The following is a 16,818-nucleotide window of genomic DNA, read 5'->3' as shown; positions in this document are numbered from 1 at the left end:
CAAGTCCAGGAGCTGTTCTGGGTGGTCTGGGGGCTGAGCCTCTGCTAGGAAGGCTGGGCCACTAGCACTGGGGAGGGAGCAGAGAGTCTGGCCAATGCGCTTGGTCGGAGGGCTGGGTGTAAGCACGTGGGCAGAACTCTGAGTGTGTCTGGAGCTAGGGGAGGGGAGGCAGGTCAGAGGAAGGTAGATGCGGCCTGTTGGCTGAGGCCCAAATGTTCCCTATGGCAAGGGGCGCATCCAGCCCTCAGAAGTTCCATCTCCCATTCCAGCCACAGGCGCCACTGGTCACCCTCCTTTACAGTCGCAGCTCTCTCCCTTGCACTTTCAAGGTCCATCTCCAATAGTGCGTCACCAGCTATGGGACCTGGCCTCTAAAGCAGGCTCCCTTCCGGCTGCCTCCGCAGAGAGGAGGAATGATCCAAAGGCTAGTGGGCTTTCCCTGCCAGCCCTGTTTCCTTTCTTCCTCACTGAGGAGCCCCAAGCCACTGGGATCCTCTCCTTTCCTTCCCTCCCTTCCAGATACTGCCCAGGGCTGCCAAGGACAGTCAGAAACATCCTGAGTTGCAACTCTGGCAGGCAAGGGAGTGAGGGGTCAGGGGCATGCCAGAAGGGAATTCCAAGGCCAGGATACAATCCTACTCACTGTGACAGGAGGTGAGCCTCAGCGAGCAATGGCTTTCCAAAGTCCAGAATATTCCTGACTCCACCAGACTCTAAGCCCTTGGCTCTGGTCCCAAGAACCCAGTCATGGTGAGTGATTTGATTGTGTGCCTTTCTTTCTGGGACCTCTAAGTTGAGGAGTACACACGGGCATCTCCCGGGGCCAGTATCCCACCACATAACTGGGAATATTACCTCATGACAGCCCTTTGGAGATGGGCCTCTTCACACAGTGGTGCAAGGATGCTCTCTGTGCCTCATCCGGTGAGACAAAGCCAAGCCAAGTATTGATTTGACAGGAAGATATGGATATGTTGGGTGGATAATGGTTAGGGGATCCTATTTCTTTCTTTTCCTGTCCAGAGAACACCTCTCCTCTGTCTCACCCTTCTGGAAAGCAGAGGCCGGATGAGGGAGAGTGTTCTCATCGGTCACCCAGGGACGCCTCCATTCCCCCTGGGCTCCTTCCAGGAGTTCAAGACCATGAAGCCTCTGGGAATAAGGTCCCCCTCTTCCACCATGGCAAACACTACCAACATCTTCGCCTCTCCGTATATTCTTAGAAGCAGTCAATATGATTAATTTTACATGGGTATAATTTCCTGCTGCTGCCGTGGAGCCCTCCCAGCCTCACCCATCAGCAGCGACATGATACAGTTTCTGGTTATATTGGTCAACCAAGATATTGATATTATTAATAATGGATATCTATACGCTGACCTTTGTCCGCACAACTGAATCACTCTGGGCTGGCTGTCACATTTCTTTAAGAGCTATTGATAAGCCCATTACTGGAAGGGCATGAACAATCTTAGGTGTGTGCTTTTCACTCACCTTCAAGCATCTCCTGTGAGAATCTACCCTTGTTAGATGAGTTGCTGTGGGTACGGCAGTGCGTGCAAGACAAAGTCTGCATGCAGGAGCTTGTGTGGGGAGCGTATGTACGTGTGCGTGCACATGTATATGTGAGCGTGCACGTGGATGTGCATATGCACGTGTGTGTGTGAGTCTGTCTTGAATACTGGCCCTTTTAGAGCTGATCAAATAGTCAATTAGAGCATTATAAGGAGGTAGCAGAATCAGAGAGTTCCTACAAATACACTGTGATGTAGTGTTTGATCTTTGGATGCCTCTTGTCTCCTAGGACTTGTGCAGGAGGCTTGGCTTTATAAGGATATTATTAGGTTGATGCCTCGTTCTCTCAATGTACCTGCCAGGCAAGAGGCAACGGTCGCTGGCAGCAGGCTGGCCACAGCCAGCCACAGGGAGGTGTGCTGAAGGCCATGCTGCAGGCTTGACTTTGGGGGCATGATGCTTCCAGCCTCAGTCTCTTTATCTGTGCAATGGCAACAACGGATGGGGCTCCACTTTCTTAAGGGCAGAGAGAGGAGTTTGACTCAGCTCGGCTTCTCCACCTTCTACGTCTGAAACTCCTGATCAGAGGACTGCTTCACACACTTGGTTATTTATCGCACGCCAGGGGTGTGGCCCATTACCTATTAGAAGGGTTCTGTGGTAGAATGCACGCTTTGTGTGGTCATGTGTGTCAGGATGGGCACACAGAGCTCACCGCGGCATCTCTCTGTGGTTGCTGTTACTCCTGCCTGCAGGGACAGTGGTGTCAGGGACAGTGCCTCTATCAAGTCAGGCAACACGGATTTCTTCCTGTTTAGACCCAGACATGATCACTTGTCAGGGGAGCCCCTTACTTGCCCCTGTAAAGGGAAGCCGGCTAGCTAGAGAAATCGTTTGGATCCTCAGACATAGTGTATGAATAAACCAGACATGGATTAATTAGGTGTGACTGCATCATTAAATTAGAATAATGAACAAACAGCCACGTATGGCATTCAAATTTGCCTAGAACGACTCCAAGGGTTGCTTTCAAGTAAGTCACCTGTCAGTTTGTAGGTTTTGGGGACTCTGGAGAGTGAGGTTCCCGTCCTGTCCTGAGAAGTGAATTCTTTAGGCACCACCTACCCCAGGCAAGGATAATCCTTCACCAGGCACCCGGACTCCACAACCGAATCCAAACAATGGCTCGGTTCGATACAGCATCATCTATGCACGCTTCAGTTGCGAGCATTTCTCAGAGTGAAATATGACAGTAGCACAGGTGCTCAAGAGACAGGAGGGAGAAGTTAAGAGGTGTGAGCAGTGGATGTGAAATGCATCGATCCCATAATATTTATGTGGATGTGCACGCTGTTGCTTGTGCACGTGCACACGCACACACACACACACATACCTTTTGCATTTCTGTGAATTCTTTTTTCCTCTACTGACACTCCCCATTTCAGCCAGAAAGACTCAAAGGTGAATCTAGTCTCAGTTGTGTCATTTTAGAAATAGCTGCAGAATGGCAGCCACTGCCCTCTGCAGACAACACCCCTCGAAATCCCTGTCCCAGGACAGGGAGGCTGTGCAGCAGGAACCATTTATCTTTAACAAAGAGGAAGAAGCTCACAGCTAAGAGGGAAGGAAAATGGGAAAGAAACTCACTTGCCTCACTGGAGAGCCGGGGGATAGCCTAATGCACGGGGGGCTTTGTTAGTAAGATCTGTTAAGTATCTAGAAACCTTTGATCTGGAGCCGCTTTTAACAAAGGTGATAATTAATTAAAGCAGAGTGTATTGCAATAAAGTAACATTGTGGTCAGTGTATGCGCTGTCCAGAGCCGGCCTTCGGAAGTCTCTGTCAATTAAACTGTTGTTGGAGGCCAGCTCATTATCAATTTTTTTTCCTGAGCTTTGATCAATATTTTTGGCTGTTCTGTCCTCACAGAACCAGAACTACGTCTGTCTCCATGAGGGCACCCATTTATTTACATTTTGCAGATGGTCACGTAGGATTTGTTCCTGAGCTGAGCTGCTGGGAATCGCTCTGTTTGAGAGCCTCAGTCAGCTCGCGCTGGGGGGAGATACAAGGGAGGATAAGAGAAACCAAATATGGAGCAAGTAGAAGGGGAGAAGGCCTGTGAGCATATGGTCCTGAAAACATCCCCTTCTACTTCCAAAGGGACTTGGAAAGGAGGACAGTGACCCTGGGGCTGCCCACCTGGCTTCCTAGTTGGTTCCTGCCGGCAAGGCTGAGGCTGAGGCTTTACACCCATCCAGTGGCCACCGGATGTGGAGACAAGGAAGCCCTCAGGGCAAGCACAACTCTGGAAATTCTTCTGTCATCATTTCTACCCTTATCATTGTCTTTTTGTCCTGGCATTTCTAACTGCACCCTACCTACGTTGTCAAGTGGAACATGGATCTTTCTTTTTAGGCCCCACCTTGCGATTTCTGAGGGTGTCTTAATGGCAATGAGGAGAAGGAAAAGGGGGGAGATGAAGGCTGATGATAAAAGGGTTACAACGAAGTTGGGGGTTCTGTTCCCCTGCCCTAGGCTATTTGGTTAAGATTAGATGCTTTTTGTGATTCTTGGAGAATCTGTGAATTTAAAAAGGCAAAGGTAGAGGGGATGAATGTGCTTCTGTTGTGAAGAGACCAAAAGGAGGGCATTCTGGTCCCTGCCACCCCCTGCTTGCATTGAGGGAAAACACAGCACTCTGCTTGGAGGGGCTAGCTTGACTGACTTGGTCAAGTCGTGTGTGTGTGTGTGTGTGTGTGTGTGTGTGTGTGTGTGTGTTAAACACCACAAGAGGGCTGGGATGCCAAGGGGCAACGGGTGGGGTAGGAAATGCAGTGGGTGGAGGGAATTATCTCTGCAGAGAGCCGGGTTCTGTGGCTGGCCACTCAGCTCCCAGATGGAAGGTCATTTCTGAAATGAGTCCATAGGTGAGTTGAAGCAGGAAAGCATCTGAAGGGTGATGAGTGGGGGGAGATGGAACCCTTTTTTAAGCCTGGACTTTTGGGTGGAGATATCAGGCAGATACACAAGAGCACACCTGCACACTGGAACTTAGATCATTGACAAATCCAAGCTATGGGTTCTGAGGTGGAGCACGGACGTAATCACAAGGACAGCGTCAGCCTCGTCAAATTCTCCCCTTTTCCATGAACCATCTCCCTGCTCATGCATACTGCCTCACAAGCTGGAACTACCCCTGACATCATTCCAGTGCCATTTGCATTTATCATCTCTTTCCTGGACACACAAACACACATACAAACAGAAGTTCACACACACATGCTCACACCAACACCCACACAGGCTGCAACATCTCCCCTCCCCCAACCCTCCAGGACCCGCAGACACACACAGATTTTCACACTCTCTAGCGCTTCTCTCTGCATGTCACGTGGGATTTCCCTTCCAAGTTCAGAAACACTGCGTTTCAGCTGCTGTCAACCAGCACTCCCAGCTTCCGACTGGCATTTGGGCCCTACAACTTTCAGTTTCCCTTTTGCTCTGCCTGTGATTTGGGGCTTCATTTTTGGTTATATTTCCCTCTCTTCTACGGCCTGCCCACTCCAAATCCCCTTTGAAGAGATCTTTCCTGGGTCAGTTTGGAAACAGACCACCTTCTGATGATGTGTGAGCTCTGTAATGTTTCCCCCAAAACCATCTGAGGTGAGCGAGACCAGCTGTTTTCTCAGTGAAGGATGTGGTGTCTTGGGTTTCTTCTCAGGCATCACTTAGAAGCCCCTCTTCCATCCTGGTCCATGAATTATAATAACGTGGATGATCATACTAATAACAGTGAGAGTGATGGCCACGCTCAGGTCCCTGGAGTGTGGTGTGGTCACTGGGCATCAAAAGTGCCCCTGGAAACCAGCTCTTTGCTGGTTCTGCTGGAAACCAGTACTCTGACAACTTTATAATATGCATGTGTTATGGGGCACATATCTACGGCATACATTTTTATAATTGCGTTCCCTTGTTTTGTTTTTTTTCCAAGCTGTGACTCTACTTAAGAAAAGGTTTTCTTTTTGTTTTATTTTGTTTTGTGTTTGAGAAGCCACAAACATCCAGCCAACTGGAGCAGGTGGAGAGAGTGAAAGTATGCCAAGGGGGTTCTTTCAACCCAATCTAGAATTCCCATTAAAGCTGAGGGGGGAAAAGAGTGTTAACATCTCCCCGTCGAATTGCAGTGAAATCTAGGCCAGCCCTGGTTCCCATATGTGTGGGATGCGCTTAGTCATGCTTGCACATGGGTGCATAGACGGCACATGTGCATATTAATTTATCTGTGTGTTGATTCCGAGGGAGTCTCTTTAAAAGATAAATGAATATTGTACAAGCAGCAAATAACCACCAGTCTCTTCAATAAATCAATTATTTCCCAATAATTTTTTTCTTTGCTTCTACATAGGATACTTACAAACATCTGGGGTTTGGAGGTTTTCTACGGGGGCTGTGGCTTTGGTTTACATTAGTTTTGTAATGTTCACTATTGCTTATTTTCCTTAGTGAAATTTGTATTTTTTTAAATGTTATTCTTACCTCATTTTTCATCTCTTTCTCACAAGGTAAATCTTTCTTTTTAAAAACTGTAGGTGTGTGCCCAGCCATTCTACCAGTGTCTTTCCCTGGACAGACTGAATTTTTATTTTTCAAAGTAAATTTTTTTTTGAAAGTGCCTTAATTGAGCTGATACCCATGCTGATATTTCCAGCTTCACTGTCTCTTAGACTCATTTGAAAACACAAATCAGATAGAGACTCACTGGCTTTAATTCACCTATCTAAGGAAAACAAAACAAAACAAAACAAGGAGCCCTCTCGGCTAAAGTCAAGTGGTGGAAACTCGATGTTCTGAGAATTGCTACATCTTAAATGAAAATATGAGACACACTTTTATGAAGATGGTCAAGAATCACCAAAACAACCATAACACTTGCATTTCCCTTTCTCCCAGCTGCACCCCAAACCAAGGGGCTTCGGGCACTTCTTACTCAGGTACCATTGAAATGAGAGGTTGTATATTTGGTGATGAGTATATTTTAAAATGATACACTCTCCGGAGTTCAACCCACAGAAGGTTCAATTACTCTGTCCCCACCCTCCCTCTGGATGTAGTGTGGAAGTATAAGGGGCTGAAGTCCCTGCAGCTGTGGATCCTGGGTTGGGAGCACTCTGGGGCTGCCAGTAGACTCTATTTTCCTCCATGCAGTGGGGGAAAATCTCAATGCAGAGTGGTTACCCAGGCACAGATCTGTTCTGACTGGTTAACAAGAGGGACTGTGATATGGGCTTGGCTGTTTAGATTAAAATGCATCGCAGGCTCCGGGAACAAGCACACATCAGTAGTAAAGGCTGTTTAAACCTTTGGGGACAGCCCTATGTTTAGATTACATTAATTCATAAATATTATACTAAATACCACTTAAATTGGACTTAAATGACTTCAAAGATAATGCATTATAATATGGCTATCCAGAGAGCACTAGTCTTTATGTCTCCCAGTAACTCAGTCTTTGCTGCCTCCTATCCTGCTAGACAAGACCAAAGTTATGAATGGATTGCTGGCTTGTTCATGTGTGATCCACCGACTGTGTATGTGTGTGTGTTAGCAGGCATGGGTATGCGTGTGTATGTATTTTCAGTCACTGCTTCTGTTTGTTCTCCAGGAAATAAAAAAAAGAAAAGAGAAATAAATGTAAAGTGAGAGAAGGAAAGAATTAGACTAGTGGGTGACCTCTTCCTTTCCCCAAGAGGAAAAAATTCTATAGGAAGGGGCAAAATTGGTCCTCAGCTCACTTCTGCTGCTACCCAGGGAGTTTGCCTCTCTCCTCTCTAATCAATAGTACAATGTCTTTCTCTTTGGAGCCTGGAAAAAACAATCTTTCTCAAAGTGCTTCTAATGGGGGGAGAAAAGAAGACTCTGAGTTAGCCTGGGAGTTTGCATTAAACTGGGTTTTCTTCTTTGGGTGTTATTTCTTTGAATTATAATTCTGGGCTTTTTTTCTTCTTTTCTTTCTCTGCCTAGCACCCAGATCTCCCCCACCCCCGCCCAAGTGCTTTCTGGTCTCCAGGGGGTGAATTTACCTTTACAGTAATTACCCCAGTCCACAACTGCTATTTGCTGCCTCCCCAGCCCAACAGCCTTTCTCTGCTATGGCTGGGTTTGCTCCACAACACCACCCACTCCCTCCTCCACGGACTCCCAATTTGACTGGAGTAATTGCCTTTTAAGGTTCACTCTACGCATGGCAGGTATTCCATTAACCCTTAGAACTCCTTCCTTCTTTAGTTACCTGAAATGGCAGGTGGCCAACAGATGCATATCCACCTGAAATCTCATGCATTTAATTTAATTTTTAATCATTTTTCTCTTCTTTTCTCTTCTTCTCTTTCTTTCTTTCTCCCCCCCCTTTCTTCTTTTTTTTTTTCTTGCCAATAACATGCAGATGCCATCCACACTGGAGGCCAGTATCCTGTCATGTTTCTCAATTTTATCCCAGTATGATTCATTAGAAGTTAGAAATTCAAAAAGGGGAGAGAAAGAGCCACAAACATGCCCTGAAACCAGGCTTAACAAAGGCATGTTTCTATCCCTAGCTTCATGTTGTCAATTTAGAGTTGGGGAAAATCTAGAAGTCAAATGCAACCTTCATTCTCCAAGCCTCATCATGCTTTTTGACTTAACAGTAATTAATCACCAATGGCAAGGGAGTAATTTTTTAAGGTGGCTGGAGGCTTATTTTATCAGGATTAGCTAACAAATCAGGCTGTATTTCTGAAAGAGGAGTTCAAACTCTTCTAGGACTGAATAAACCAGACCTTAGAGACTGTCTCATTTATTCAGCTCTCCTGGAGCTTCCAGGCACTATTCGAGACGTTGTGGCCCAACCTTGCCTGTAAAAATCCAGGGGATAGAGAGGTAGGAAGTTTCATAGGGAAAAATCTATGTGCTCAGGCTCTGAAGGGTGAGCTGCGACAACGAGACACCCAGCATGCCGGAGCCAACGGGCCTGCCTGCCACTGACTGAGCCAGTTTAGAGGAAGAATCATTTAGAAAATGAAGTTTTGCTTGTTCTAGGAATCCTGGCCAGATATGTGTATTATATATATGATACATATTAAATAACTATAACATAACCTTCTCTAGCTTCCAGACGCAAATGATGATAATTCTACTTCTTTGCTATAATACAAGGGAGCCCAAATAACATCAAAAACATAGTGATGATCCCAGCAAGGGATTGTGAGAAGAAACCAAGGAATATTGTTAAAGTTTATCTTCATTTGAAATAAAGAAGTAAATAAAGTGCTCCAGACCCGGATCTCTTGAGAAGCTCAGCTCTCCACAACTGTCTTTTGCCTCTGGGGGGTTCTGATTTTTTTTTAACTTTAAAAGCTTAAATCACCACAAGAACTGATCACCAAGATGGGCAAAGGATTTCCCTATTTATGCTTTTTAAATTTTCATTATTACTATTTTTAAATCTGGGGACATATGAGAATGACACAGGTTTGATACAAACCTTGATTAGCTTCTAGGGAGCTTGATTGGAAAAGGAAAAACTACAAAGATACGGTTGACTTGAGAAGAAGGGGGGAAAAGGAAACAAATGTTATTTCAAAGACTGCCTCCCCGTTTCACCTTTCCAGTCTCTCTTCTGATCAGACAGACATTTTCTCCATATTGGAGAAAGGTTGGTTTGTCTCTCCATTACAGCCCCCACCCTCACCCCACCCCAGCAAACCCAGTATATTTCCATTCTGCTGTGTTTCTGTGCTACTCAACATGCCATTAACTTTAAGATTTACTCCTCAGCAGGCAAGCTGCAAGATGCTAACGCCAATAAAAACTGCTCTCTGGGACTCCAACTATGAAGAGTTTGGAGCTCTGCTTAGTATTCTGATGAAGGGAGGGCTGGAGGAGGGAGGGAGGTTGTGATAGTGAAAACCACTGCTGCTTAGAGAGCCAGACAGCTCTGCGCTCTGCACCTAATGTGCCGGAGGATCAGCTCTGTTCATAGCCCATTTGTGGCCAAGGATGAGGCTGCTCTCTGTGTGTGGGTGGGTGTGCGTGTGTGTGTGTGTTTTCATCTTTAAAACCACCAGCTCTAACACAGCATCTTCAGTGGCTCTCCACACTACTGTTTATTAAAAACGGAATGTCCATACACATCCCTTACAACTTCCTTAGCCCGGTGCTCCTTCCCTGCCTGACGATCAATCTCTCTCAGAAAGCATTTAACTTGCCCACACAGCTCCAGCCCAGATTAATCCCCACTGCACATCCTATACATTACTGTTAGGGAGCGGAGCACTGGGCTAATTTCGTCACCCACCAGCCACCCACACACGTTCTACAACTGAACACGTTTGGGGATCTGCCTTAAAGATAATAAAACAAGGAAAAAACAGGCAGGCTGCAGACAATTCTCATGACCACTTTCCTAAAAAGTTGCTGGCTTTTAATTCTTTGATTATTCTGTCTCCCCTCCCCCAAGCACTCACTAGCAATGATTGCTTCGAAGGAGAGCAATAATGTACTATAAACCTCTCTGCATGGTGAGTTTGGGATAATTTAGGCTACACCCTTCAAAATGCATTTCTTGCACACACAGATTTTTTCCCCCAAAGCTCCGCTTTCCTGAGAAGGGGATCATTCAGGCTTCCCCGACCCCCCACTCCACCCAGGGGATGGCTGGTTCCTTGCTAAATCTTGCCTTAGGTTTTGTCCCTCCTTCCTTCAAACATCAAACACCCCCTCCCCCACCACTCACACCACAACCAAATTATTGAGGCACATAGCTCGACAGGGAGAGTTTACTGTTAAATTGATAGCAAAATAAAAATATCTCTCTGAATTTGTCACCTCTCTTCTTTTTAGACGGCTGCGCTCCTGCTACTCTGGCCCGGAGCGGAGAAGGAAGAGACCATCTCCTCTTAATATTTTCAGCACCACGGCGATGGACAGCACCCTAGGTCCCTGGCCCGCTGAGCGCCCGCCAGTCTGCTCAGCGTCCCGGGCTTGGCCGGTGCAGCTGTTCCCGTCCCAATCTTTCAAGTCGCTGCACCCAAAAATCCAAGCCCCGTTTCCCCTCGATCCTCTCTCTCTTTCTCTCCATATTCTGCTTCCGCTGCTCTCCCCACCGCACCGCTTCTATCAGCTCCTCGCCCAAAAGCCAGCCTTGCCCCAGCGAACAGCTCCCCACGCACCCCAGTCCTGGTCTCTGCTGCCCGAGCGCCTCCCTCCTCGGCGTCCGCCCGAGGCTCCCTCTCGCGCCGTCTCCCGCTCGTCCGTCGCCGGCCGGCCGGCCCGCCCGCTCCTTTTCCCCGGCAAAGTTGGGAGGGAAAGGTGCACTCACCTTTGTGCATGCCTGTGAACCTGTCCTTCAGAACCGTAAGCTCGTAGATCTTGCCGAACTCCTCGAAGAGGGGCTTGAGGTCCTTCTCATCCAGGTTGCGGGGGATCTGCCCAATGAACAGCTTGATGGCATCGTGGTCCTTCATGGGAATGGTCGACGGGTTCCCCGGGCTGTGGCTTAATCCGTTCATGTGCCCGGCGCTGCCCGGGCTGCTGCCGAGCCCGTTGGTACTGAGGCTCGCGTTGTCAGCCTGTCCGTTTGCTAACGTGGCCATCTTTATATACATAGAGAAAATCTTCTTTCCTTTTATTCTTTCTCGCTCGCACTCTCTCGCTCTTCTCCCTCGCAAGCTCGCTCGCGCTCACACACGCACACGCATACACACACTCGGGTTCTCTCCCCCTCGGTTTCTCTACACCTCGCTCTCCTCTCGCTCTCTGCTCTCTCTCTTTCTCCTCTCTTCTCTCGCTCGCTCGCGCTCGCGCTCTCTCTCTCCTCTCCCCGCTCTCTCTCTCCCTCCCTCTCTCCTCTCTCTCTCCCTCTCTCTTTCTCTCTCTCTTTTTCGGCCTGATCTGATTTTTTTCTTTTTTTTCCTCTCCTTTCCTTTTTTTTTTAAATTTTTCTTTTCCTTCCTTTCTTTTCTTCTCTTTCTTTCTTTTCTTTTCTTTCTTTCTTTTCTTTCTTTTTTTTCTTTTTTTTCTTTTTTTTACATTGAACAGACAGGATCTCTGTCCTTTCGGTTTAAACAGGCTGGACCGGTTCAAGTTCCCAGTCAGACCAGGGGTGGGGGCGGCGAGTGAGCGCGCGCGGAGGAGGGGGGCAAGGGGCCCGGAGAGGGCGAGACGGGGGGGGGCTCCCGCGCGGCGGCGGGCGGCGGCCTGGAGCAGGACGGCGTGGGGCGGCGCCGGCCCCGCCGCGCCTCCCCCGTCGGCGGCCCCGGCGAGCAGCGGTGGTACAGTCCGAGACAGCCCCCGGCTATAAATAGCGCCAGGCGCATGGCTCTTTGGGAGGCGCTGAGATTCCGGGCCCGGCGGCCGCAGGGAGCGGGTCCCCGTTAGGAACGGGGCTGCTGGCCTCCTCTTTGCCTTTTGGGGGTTCTTTTTGTAATAACAGCAGGTGCAACTTTTTGTATTTTTAAAACATTGATTTTCATTTTCGTGTGGGTATGTGGGGGGGGGCATTATCCACCGAGCTGCGCTCTATTAGGGCGCCAGGCGGGCGAAGCAAAGGCAGGGATGGCGGGCGGGGCGGCGGCGAAGGCGGCGGCGGAGGTGGAATGGGCGCTTTTTTCTCCCATCTGGTTCCCTTTATTTATTTACTTAGACTAGAAAAAGCGAGTCGGCTTGGAGGGAGTCCGCCCAGCGATCCGAGTGCGCATTGATCAGTGTCGAGAGAAAAAAAGCTACATAAATATATATTATGTGGATAAATCTATAGACAAGAGCTCTCTCGCGCGCGCTCTCTTTCTCTCCGTGTCTCTCTGCTTTTTTCCTCCTCGAATTCCCAACCTGCCAGAGCAGCCCCAAATCTTCGCCTTACCGCACGGCATCTACCGCCACCCGAGCCACCTGGGAGGTCGGGACTGGGGAGCAGTTGGGCCTGGCTAGGGGCACGGGGGGTAGAGATTCGGGGTCCGACCCTTGTCCCAGCCCGCCTGCAAGGTTGGAGATGGGTGTTTCCGTCCCGGACGGCCTCCCCCGCCCCGAAGCGCAGCGGCTGGTCCGGCCGGCGGCTGGCGGGAGGAAGGTAGGAGCCGGGCGCCTCGGCCCGCTCGCCCGCCGGGGAAGGAGGCAGGCTCTGGGTGTCGTGCCGGGTCGGTGAGCCAGCGCGAGGGACCGGCTTAATTTTGCCCTCGGCTGCTTTACTGGTTCAAATTGAATTTTTTTTCTTAATCCACCATCAAAGAAATAAAGCCCCCGAATCGCTATCCGGGCTGCGACCGGACCCAGACTCGCACGGTGTGCGCTGCCCCCGCGGGTTTCGTTGGCAGCGCCTCCCTCTCTAGAAGTGCGAGGCTGGGAGTCGCGTCTGCGGGCTGGAGCCGAGGGTCCGGCCGCCCAGCCCGACTTTGCCGGGTTCCCCACCAGGCCCTCCGGGGCCAGAACCTCCGCTGCGCGGGAGAGGGAGTGGCCGGCGCGGGAGCCCGGTCCAAGCAGCCCCGCCTCTGGGGGCGAATGCTGGTGGTGAACTTGGGTTGGGAGAGCAGATTTTCATTTTAATGATATTTACCTGCCCCTCATCCTCTCCCACATTTGCTTTTCCAGGGCAGCCTCTTCTCCACGGCTTCAGAAGCCGGGCAAATTAAAATAACGCGCCCGCTCCCCCGCGAGTTGCGGGGGCAGAGCTGCTGGCCTGACCCTGGCCGGACACCCACCGGCCCCTTCGGGTGTTCTGGGTCTCTCTTTTCTTGCCCTCGGATTACATGACGTTATTAGACAGTATGTTTAAAATTTTATTTAAAGAAATGAGACCCCATCCGCCTGAAAACCGAGACCAAGCCCGTTTGGTACAACCACAACGAGGAGCTCTCCAGCGCCAGGAGGAGGCCCGAGGAGGCCCCGAGGTTCGCAGCCCCAGGCCCCGAGCCCACCTGGGACACCTCTCCCTGAGGATCCAGGGCGAGTGACTAAACAGCAAGTACAATTCTGAGAACTGTGGAACTTCATCCTTTCATTTTAAGATTCTCCTGTCTTTTCTTGATGGAATCGTGTGTAAGTATAGTTGATTCATAACTCGGTTCTGGGCTTACATTATCCAGTGTTATATGATGGCCTAAGAATCGCACACGTTGATGGACTCGAACAGAAACTCACACGTATAGAGCCTCTCTGCAGGGTAGCGGTGTGCTTGGTGTGCCTGTGAAGTGCTGTCATGGGGTGGCATGGCCCTGGTAGGCACACCCAGGGTTTGAGCTGGTGGCTTGGAGGTGCGTGTATATGTCTGATCAGGACTGGGGGCACTTGTGTGGATGTGTACATAGACCCCGTTTGTATCCACACTCTGCCTGTGTGTGTGAGTGTGTGTACCCACTAGGCTGAGACCTCCTCCTCTCCTTTCCCTCAGGACACATCAGCAGAGGCCAATATCTTTGTCCAAAATATCTCCTCCAACATCATCTTGTGGTGCTGGAGCTTACCTCCCAGGATCTCACAATGGAGTGGGATCTATTTTCTGCCATAACAGGGGAGTGTAGGAGAGTAATTCCTACTTGAGGTCTCTCTTTCTCCCCCTGCCCCCCATGGTCCTTAAAGCCAAGCTAGGTCTGGGGGCAGAGAAGGGAGTGAGCTGGGGTCAGGGACTGGGAAAGGAGGGGCCTGCACAGGGGAGGGCAGCTGTGGTTTATCTACCACTTCTTCCTGCCACCACCCTAGCCCCGCCCAGGTCCAAGTAAATTATTCACAGGTGTTTCATTATTCATATTATTATTAATAATAATAGCCAATACATAAATAAAAGCAGTCCCTGGGCAGGAGTGAGTGGGAGAGTGGAGTTGTTAATGGAAGGGGGCATCTGGTTCTTTCTGATGCCTTCGAGAACAAATGCCGGACACCAGCCATAAGGTGCAGCATCAGCTCCCTCCTCCCTCCGACTGCACCTCTGTCCCCTGCACCACAGCCCTCTCCCTGTGTCTCTCCAGTGGACCCAAAGCTGTGGAGAGCTCCTTCTTCCCTAGGGAAGGTACCTCACCCTCCCCTCCCTCCCACCTGAGGATGGCTTATTTTGGATTTGGACTGTCTTCCCTTATGGGGGTAACACATGCCTCAGGGCTCAGCTCTCTAGCCTGTGTGTGGTGAAATGCCTCACCAGTCCCCACTTTGCTGGGGCCGAAGCAACCAGGACACCAGGCCCCATATAACTGAGCTACCCTGTGTAAACAGCAGCAGAAGCAGCTTCTGCCAAGGCATTGATCTCTTAAAGGCGCAGAGCTTGGATCTCTTAGGCTCCCACTGCTTTGGCACAGCAGAGTATTGGGGATAAAATAACACAGACAGGTGTCTCAAACTAATGTAATAAAGGAGCAGGACCCTAGAGATAATAATAAGGAACATGGTTAGGTTGCCTCGTTGGTATCCTTGCCCTTGATATTCTAGAAAGATTTGAGCTATTTTTTTTTTAACCTTAGATCATCAAAGAGAAATGTAACTAGGGAAAGATGGGGGCAAAGTATTACTCACTGTGACATTTAAACAGATTTAAAACTTTTTCTTCAAGTGCCACTTCATGGCCACAATGATTCTATCCACTGAAAGGGGGAAGGCCGGCAAATGGAAGTGGGAGCTGGGAACAATCACTTCTCATTTTCTCTCCGTGTTTAGGGTTTACATTTTTGTTGCTGATTCATCTGTGGGGTTGTCAGGAAGCCCTGTGTGGTGGGGATCTTGGCTCAGATGGTGTAGTTTTGCAGGCCTTACCATCGTCTCCTGCTCCTCACTTCCCTCTGCTCCCCTCCCCAGGGAGGAGAAAGCCCTCTTTGTGTTCAGCTTCCCTTCCCTGGAGCCACCATCACTCTCCTCCCCTCTGGCACCCACCAAACCCATTCTGCAGCCCTGGCCATGGCCCCATGCCCCGAGGCCGGCTTTGGCTGTCCTGCCTCTGCATCTTCTCTCTCCATCTAGATTGTGAACCGGTGGAGGGCAGGAAGCTGTAATCTAGCCCCTCCTCCTCCTCCTCTGCAGGCAATCTCGGCAGGCAGGAGCGCACAGTAGGTGCTCAGGATGGAGTTTCTAGACTTATGGCTGATCTGACTTTGGGGTGGGGGGCGATGCTGTATTCATTCATCGGGGCCCTAATGATGGGGAGCTGCAGGGCCCCAGGCAGACACTCTCCCAGGAGTTCAGAGCCCAGGATGAGAACACACACAGCAGTGTAGCCTCCCAAGTTCCCACAGCTGGGCTCGGAGGCATCACCACGCAGTCATTCTTGCATTCAGCCATCACTTGCAGCCTTCCAGGCTCCCACTGGAAGCAGCAGAGAAAGGGCAGGCCCGGGCAGAACCCACTGTCTAGTTAGAGAGACCAAAGTCATTCCAAAAGAAAAGCCCCAGAACAGCAAATGGCAACAGATGGTTAGTCTTCCAGGCCTGAGGAGTTTCACATGCAAAAAACAGAGAACAAGAGTTGTGTGGGATAATCTGTGATGGGGGCAGCAGCCTTGAGGAAGGAAGGGCCCTTGTGAAGGTAGGGGCAGAAGGTGGTAGGTGGTGGGAGAGCTGGGTGATGGCCTGAGGGCTAGGAGGGCAAGAAACAGCTGGTTCTCGAAGACTATGTTGAGAACAAGCTGAAAACCGAGCTGCTGTGGTCTGTCTGCCTGAGGCTCCCCAAACAGAGACCAGACCACCAATGAAGTGACTTTGTGGAGTGATCGCTCTGCCCAGACCTGCAGAGGGCAGTGAGGGGAGGCTGGAGACAGGGAGACTCACTTTCGCTCTGTAGGGAGCTCCTGCCTGGTATGGACAAAGAGGTTGACTCCAAGAGGAGCAAACACACAGGGCATGAGCCCACTGAGGGGCAGAGTGAAAGGTGCTGATGATGTGCGCCGTGGGATCCTGGAGAAGCGGGAGCTTGTGTAGGCAGTGGCACCCTGGGAAGACTCTCTGGTGGAGAAGAACCCTGATCTGGCCCTGCAGGAACTCAGGGTCAGCTTAGGGAGGGAGGAGGGAGGTTGAGGAATGGGTGGAGTTGCCAGGTCTGGTGTGTGCAATAATGGGTCTCTAGTGATGGTGAAAAGGTAGAAGCTTCTAGAGGGGCCTCCTATGTGGGCAAGACGTGGCTTCGAAAGCAGCCTCAGAAGTCTGTTTCTGGTCTTCTCCAGAAGTTTAGGACTTCTGTGTCCTTGAATAATTTGGAAAGGCTTAGTGATATAAGGAGCACTAATTGAGGTGGGAAGGAAGAGGAAAACAGTCCCTACCTTCTCTCACTCAACATTAGCAGCCTCCTACCAGCAAG

The 16,818-nt window shown here is 49.9% G+C and overlaps 1 protein-coding gene across 13 annotated transcripts in view; it reads right to left on the bottom strand.

Moving 5' to 3' along the window:
• Positions 1 to 11,310, bottom strand: part of CELF4 (CUGBP Elav-like family member 4) — a 293,166-nt gene extending 281,856 nt beyond the window's left edge. For all 13 annotated transcript variants that reach the window (XM_040632567.1, XM_040632570.1, XM_040632569.1 and 10 more), the window contains exon 1: positions 10,874 to 11,310. In XM_040632567.1, the coding sequence (XP_040488501.1) occupies positions 10,874 to 11,159 (286 nt within the window). In that variant the 5' untranslated portion in view covers positions 11,160 to 11,310. The remainder of the gene's footprint in view (positions 1 to 10,873) is intronic.
• Between the last annotated feature and the right edge of the window lie 5,508 nt (positions 11,311 to 16,818).

Source organism: Ursus maritimus, unplaced genomic scaffold (assembly GCF_017311325.1).
Source record: "Ursus maritimus isolate PB19 unplaced genomic scaffold, ASM1731132v1 scaffold_18, whole genome shotgun sequence".
In the NCBI taxonomy this organism is placed as follows: Eukaryota; Metazoa; Chordata; class Mammalia; order Carnivora; family Ursidae; genus Ursus; species Ursus maritimus.
Note: the sequence above shows the minus strand (reverse complement) of the source record. Positions and strands in the feature narration are given on the sequence as shown.